General features: G+C 31.5%; 1 protein-coding gene across 2 annotated transcripts in view; it reads right to left on the bottom strand.

Moving 5' to 3' along the window:
- Positions 1-2,837: 2,837 nt before the first annotated feature.
- Positions 2,838-7,481, bottom strand: part of TBCA (tubulin folding cofactor A) — a 104,619-nt gene continuing 99,975 nt past the window's right edge. Inside the window, exons 3-5 of one of the 2 annotated variants that reach the window (XM_037000166.2) lie at positions 5,927-5,977; positions 5,206-5,292; positions 2,838-3,115 (exon numbers count right to left, since the gene is read on the bottom strand). In XM_037000166.2, coding sequence (XP_036856061.2) covers positions 3,035-3,115; positions 5,206-5,292; positions 5,927-5,977 — 219 coding nt within the window. In that variant the 3' untranslated portion in view covers positions 2,838-3,034. The remainder of the gene's footprint in view (positions 3,116-5,205; positions 5,293-5,926; positions 5,978-7,481) is intronic. The other variant, XM_037000173.2, reaches the window with a different exon arrangement.

Below are 7,481 nucleotides of genomic sequence, written 5' to 3'. Positions count from 1 at the left end.
CAGAAAAGTTCTTGTGCAGGACTTTGGGTGAGTACTTTGTTTTTTTATTAGAATTGAATCCTCATTAGCTAAGAATGTCCAAGTGAAAATGCTAAAACCTGGGAATGTTCTCAATGGCATTAAAACCAGACTGGACCTGGTCACTTTACTCATTCCACATATTACGGCTCTATTTTTTTATCCTGTCCACATTCTTACTAAGAATTGATATACCTTTTTTGCTGTACAGAAAAATACAGGATAGTTAGGTTTACTACTTGATTCTGTCAGTTGTATGTCTTTGTTTTGCCTATCTACTCTACGTAAACCACTGTATTAGTCTGCAAGGACTAAGGACACCTAACAAATGTTAAATGATTATATTACCATGACACTTTATCCCTACAGTATGCATAAATTTGCAAACATTCACTGAGATATCTCAGTGATGTCTATCTATATGGACACACACACACACACACACATATATATATACATGTAGACACACATATATGCATATCTATATATGGACACTCTATAGACATACAGACACACACACATACAGAGACATCTATAGATTTGTAAAGAATCATTTTTATATTACCGTATTAGGGCAGTGTTTATCAAAATCCAATAGGAGGTGGTCATCACTATTTAAAAAAATACAGAATAGTAAACATCTATGGAATTTTACATATTAAGGATACTTACTCTTTTATGTACATGTAGATCCCCGTATGTATGTATGTACCTGATCACAGTGGAAAATGTATTTATCATGGTTTGTCATCAAAACAGTTCTAAAAGCACTGTACTATTTTGTGATGTGATGGAACCCTTCACAGCATTCTTTCACTCCAGAGGTTACAGATGTTGTTTTCACTTACTCTACAAATATTTATCAAGAAACTGCTGTATGGTGGTTGGTCAGGTGTTGGTGCAGGGAGGAAAGGCAACATTACTTTTGGGAATTTCTACCTATCATTACACAGATGTAAAGTTTTAAATAAAAGCTTAAAAACAAGTTAATGCTGAAAACATTACAACTTTTCTTAACTCAATGTACCTCTTAATGGCCACGAGAACATTAGTGGAATGTGTCAAAAATTCCCACGAATAAGCCTCCACAGAATGTCAAGTATCTTGCTGCTTCTCATCAATACCTAGAGAGAGATCCAGTATAAAATCTATAGTTGAGATATGAATTCTCTAAAGGTCTATATCTTTTTTTTCTTTTTTATCTATCATGATTTTTTCTTACTAGCAAGTAAAATAACTTTACTTTGGCAAGAAAATGATTTTTTCAGATAAAACAAGATTTTGGGTTCTGGCTGCAAAACTTCCCCTTCAATGTAACTTTTCTCTGGGAAGAAGGACTAACAATTTTTTTTTGGATGGTATGTTCTCTGTAGGTTTAATTGGCCAGGAACTCACTTGCTGTGAATACACATGATATTTTACATGTTTGGCAGAAGGTTGAAATGAGATAGTTTTACATTAAAAAAACTGATAAAATTCTTTCTTTAAATGATATCTTATTTGGAAAATTATACCAAAAAAACAAAGCCAACCTGCTCTGGTGCTTCATACCAATCACTAAACAATCTTTATAGAGTTTCAATTCTCCTGGTACTCAAATCTCTAATACTGAACCTCTAATAAAATTTTAGATTGTAATTACAGTTTTTATTTCCTCACTCTTCCCCTCATTATTTCAAATATTATTTTTAAAATGGCATGTAGTATGTCTTAAGATGATGACATTTCAATTTAGAAATGCTTCTGATGTGTATTTTCTGATGAAGTGGTTTTCTACATGTATAAAGATATTATTTTACAAATGATACATTCTATACTTTAAAACAATAAAGCAGCCTTTAAAATAACATTAGGAAAGAAGAGTATTATTTTTCTCTTCTCTGATCTGATAGATTCAATAAATGTTATGGTTTCCAGTGATCATGTGCAACTTTCAAAATCAGATCAACCATGTTAGAAGTATGCATTTTATAGCAGAAAAAATTCAAATTGTATTATTTTTTTAATTACAAGTCTGTTTAAATGTTATTTTATTATTACTATTTTGGTTCATTAGATCACTGCTCATGTTAGGCTGGTGATAAAATAAAACTCATACACATTTTCTAGAACTATAAGAAAACTAAATGAGTTTTCATATATTTTTGGAAAATAAACACAAATGATTAATGAGTTTACAGCTGTACTGAAAAGTACTTTGCGATAAAATAATACTCTTTTACAGTATTAATCCAGGTTTGGCTATGGCTAGCATAGTTGCAGCTGGCTTCTATCTTCCCAACTCTGTGTTCAGTGATATCACGTTAATAACCTGAAATCAGTCACAGTGGGAGTATTTACACTACTAAAATCAGCAAAACCTACAAATCATAAATTCCCTTCCCATTTTGAAGAGCTATTTAGCATTTCCAAGCATATCACTCACAAAAGCCTTTATTCATTTAAAATAAAATTTAATTCTTGTTCATAATCTTATCTGAATATTTAAATGGTTGGTGTTTTCTGTATAAACCTTCCTTTTTGGAAAAAGATTTCAATGTTTCCCATTAGTTTATAGTAATGAAAATGTTAGACTTTTAATGTGAAGGGATAAATATGTGAGGTCTTATCCAAAGAAATGTTCCTCTTTCCTTATCAGAGAGTTACACCTTATTCAGAATAAACTGATCAAAATTTGGATATTTTAATCTAAAAAAGGTATCTTATTTTTAACACAATCCACACTTAGGAAGCAAAATATATAAACTTCAAATAGAACCTAAGATTATAATTCTCTGTCAAAAGTCTATGACTTAATGATAAAAGGATAATCAAAAATATTTTGTAAAGTATGAAACATTTTATTAGATGAACTCATTTATTTATTTGACACATTAATTAAGCAAAGAAAAATATACGCAAGTGCAGAAAAAGAATCACCTTCTCATACTACTTGAACACACAGCTGTGGTCAAAAATAATGAATTGTGGAATGGATCTCAGATTTACTGCAAAAGACACCCTGTACAGAAAAACTTTAAGCTTCTAACTTCACTGACTCCACTACTAAACGTGCTTCCTTATATTCCTCAGCTTCTTCCAAATCTTTTTCATTCTCCTGAAATAAAATATAATAAAAATTAGGCTTACTTCCAAGCTTTAGTACTTTGTTATTTACTCAAATACTACAAACCATCTACGTAAAATAAACAGCCCTCAAAAATTAAAAGAGAAAGGATCTTAAGCCTCCATCTAAATACAGTGTAACTCCACAGACTTCCCACAGTTGTGTCCTTTCTTTGCAGATTAAAGGAAGAAATAACAGGTTTTGTTTGTTTCACTGTATAATATTCTCATAGAATAAGTGAAAAACATGGTCATTTAAAGCTATTGGCAGTAAGTAGTTAAAGAAAAACCTCAGAAAAAATTTTTTAAAATCCATTCTCACTTTGTTAACACATCACTATACAAAAAGATTATTAATGGACTAAATATAAAAAATGATTTACTAACAAGTTACATATATGGCAGCATTCAGACCAAAATAATCCTCCAGCTATTCACGACAAGAGGCCACTGCAATGTCACATCACAGTTACGTACAATTTTTTAATCAAAAAGCAAACTGTCTGCTTGTTAATGAATATTATATACCCTATTACGAGTAAACAAAATACTAACATCTTTCATTTTCTGACATTTAAAGATTGAGTTTTCCTTAATATTTTATACTGAAAACTTTTACTAATATATTATAATGGTAGGAGATAAATGAAAAAGTACCATGTAAGTTATTGTGCACAGAAAATTTTAACTTTTAATAAAAAAAAAACTATGGTCAGTAATTCTTGTTAGGTCAATAAAATATGGAGATATACAGTTACATAGCAGAGGTAATAAAATGTGTATTTAATATGAAAATTTAAAGAAATGGGACTGAATATTAGCTTAAATCATACTATAGGTAAGAATTTCTCAAACTTCTACAATATACCTAAACATCAATATACCTAAACACGTCTTTGTTTTCTGCCAGTAAGTGTAAGCTCTTTGAGGGTAGAAATAGGTATAGATATCCTCATACACAAATGTATCATTCAAAGACAGTATTCTTTTCAATCAATTTCTATTACTTTCTCAGCTACTAGATTCATGAAAGAAAAAAAGCATTAAAATTGTCAGGAAATACAAATGGTGATTCTGTTTCAGACAGTATCTTAATAAAGCAATTACTTCCTGCTTTCATCTATCTTTTATTTCAAAACCACAGCTTCATTTTTGGGTGTTAAGAAGGGTTATTCTGCCTTGAAAAGGTTCCTATACATAAATATGGAGTTCTGTGTCTAATGTAAACATTTCTCTGTTTTTTCCTACAGTGTTTTGGCTGGAAAATAATCTCATTCTCTCTGAGAGAACATATATGATAATCCTGAAAAAGCCTTACATTATTTTTGTTTATATAAGAAACAACTATGAATTAGGACACAGCTATATAGCTACTAATGAATATTAGCTCAAGAAACAGAAACATAAAATGAGATTAGCAAAGGAAACGTTTGAATTCATCAAATTATCATCAAATAGTAATAACAATTGGCTTGATAAAGTATCATGCTTCTCTTAAGAAAGATGGCTTTTAATTATTTTTAGAATTCTTTATAAAATTATTCTGCCATTGTATCACAAGGCATTTATACTATCAAGTATGATAACAGGGTTATCCAGCTTCAAGTTAATTATGAGTGGACTGCCTATGTTACAGGACTTTTTTCCCTCTCAAATTGACTTAGGTTTGAATCTGAAAGAATTCCAAATTCTTTTTGTAAGGGCCCAAATTCATCTGAAACATTTAAATCTTTTAAAATTTGTCTACTCACCTTCAATTCGTCAAAAAGGATCTTTCTACATAAAAACCAAACAATTCATGGTATCATTGTACAATATTAGTACTATGAATACCTACCATGACAACTCAAATATGTTGAATTAACTAAGCTTAAATAAATATAATGGGCTAGACACAAAACTTTTATTGGAGGCATAACTTAAAAGCACAATTTAAACTCCATTAATTATTTAAAAATACATACACATGGCAAATGGGCAAAATATGTCACCAACTAGTTTACTGTGTTGAATATTTAAAATTTTGGACTTCTGGTCAGGTGGGAAAAAAATTAAACATAAGACAGGGAAAAATTTACTTACTAATAACTGTGTAAGATCAGTATATGCAGCTTTCAACCTGCGCTGGCAATCTGGGATCATCATCCGAGACTCTTGCAGTATCTCTGCCTGTAATGAGAATCTCTGTGAGGCAAAGGTAACAGAACTTAGGTGTTTAGCTCACACCTCCATGAAATATGTAAAATGATTGAGGAATCAGAAAAAATTATGGTTATGTTAAATAGTTTAATATTTTAAGTTACGTTTACTGAAAATTAAAAAGGATGACTATCACTATAAAATACACAAAGTAAGAACTTAAGATCTAACCCTTTTTGGTAACCACCTTCTTCCTTCTTAAGCTAAGTGAAAATTAAGTGGAAAAGCTTTTTATAGAGCATTTAAAGAGGCTATTTAAAATAAACTTATTTCTCCTGCTGTCACAAAGCACCTTTATCTAAAATGGGATCAGCTGGTCATATAAATATCTCCAGCATCTTCTGAGTAATAAAGAAAAACAGTGTTCAGATAATATCACATGGAGATAATTACTGCATGAAAAAGTTATTGAGTTATTGATCACATCGTGTGCACACTGCAGGAGGTTCTCACTGAAAGACAGAGGTAAAGAAAAAATGAAAAGCAAAGACCAGCAGGTTCATATTTTTGATGCTTATCATGCATAAAAAGTTATTACTTATCTTTGTGCTTCATTTTAGGAGAGAAATTATTCTCCCCATGAAGTTTGAGCCAAATTACTAACCTGGCACGCCTCTGAATCTGAACCTCTGGCTATTTCTCCTGAAGGCAGACACTATAGAATTAAACATAGGAATATTTATTCTGGAGGTTATGTCTGGACTTAAAATCCATCATTCAAAGCTGGACTGTAACACATCAAGTCTTAAAATAAGAAAAAAATTAAATCAATGCCTGGGAAACTGAATCAATAAGAGGGTAAATAAACTAGTGTCAGATGTTAAACTTCAAATAAGTCTTTTTTCTAAGGTACTAGGAAGCTTTATTTCTTTAAACTATTCTCAGAAAGAGATGCAGAGATCATTTCAGTATCTATTTTCAAAATATAATGTTTGGTCAGATACCTTTGGTTAAAGGGGTACAGATTCTGAACTTTTACTAAGAAGCTTTTATTACCTAGCTCATGTAAAATAAAAAGGAAAGATTACAATTTTATGATAACCATACTGTATTTAACAGAAACTTTCTTCTTCCTTCCCCTAATAGTTTTGTCATAGCTCACACTGAAACAAAAATCAAGATCATAATATATAAGGATGATCTCTATCCATTATCTATTTTCTCAATGAAAATCTGCTGAACCTGTAATTCTTTTACTAATAAGGCACAGGGTGAAAATTTCAAACAAAACATCATGACTTTACTTCACAGCTAGTCACACTGTGCCTAGATAATCACTGCCACTATATTATTTTTGTATGTCTGATTGGTTTGAATATACATGAGAAAAATTAGTGACAGGCACATTTCACTGGGTATATGATTCAAAATTCTTTCCCAATGGAATTCCCTTGAAAATAGCTTCTAGGAATTAAACAAGATGAAATGAATATAAAGGATTAGGTCAAACACCTAACAAGCCAAAATGGTGGGTGGTAACATGGTAATTTGTTGCAAGGTGGTAATACAGTAATGTACTATAATAAACATGCCAAAAATCCATCTGTAGAAACAGAGACATGGCGGTATTATGATAATATGTTAATACACATATCCATTTGTAGGGAGGGAGGAAGGGAGGAAAGAAGGGAAGGAAAATGGAACTGTAAGGTGATGTTAAGTGGTTTAATTGTGGTATTTAAAAATGTATGTATACATTAAATCATCAATTTGTACATCTTAAATACATACAATTGTAAACTATCAACTATACCTCAGTAAAGCTGGGACAAAAAAGATCTACAGACATTCTGAGAAACAGCTGGAGAATCATAGAGTCATAAGGGACATAAATGGCCATCTACTACATCTAATATACTCTCCTCAATTTACAGATGAGGAAGTCGAATACTAGGGTTATTAGCTACTTGATGTAGTCTGAGTTACAGCATACCCTGATTTCACCTATGGCATGTGAATTAATGGAAGTGGCAGCCTGTCTCCAAGATAGCCACAATGATCCTGCCTTGTGCAGGCACCAAACACACTGCATTTGGGTTGGCCCTATGTGGTCAATGGAAAATATGGTAGAAGCGGCATCCAGGGACCTAAGATCTGAGTCTAGATCTTAAGGGAGCCTTACAGATTCCAACATGGGCCTGTTGGAAAGATCACTTTGG

Source organism: Manis javanica, chromosome 1 (genome assembly GCF_040802235.1).
Source record: "Manis javanica isolate MJ-LG chromosome 1, MJ_LKY, whole genome shotgun sequence".
Classification (NCBI taxonomy): Eukaryota; Metazoa; Chordata; class Mammalia; order Pholidota; family Manidae; genus Manis; species Manis javanica.
The sequence above is the reverse complement of the archived record's forward strand: the minus strand, read 5'-3'. Positions and strand labels throughout refer to the sequence as shown.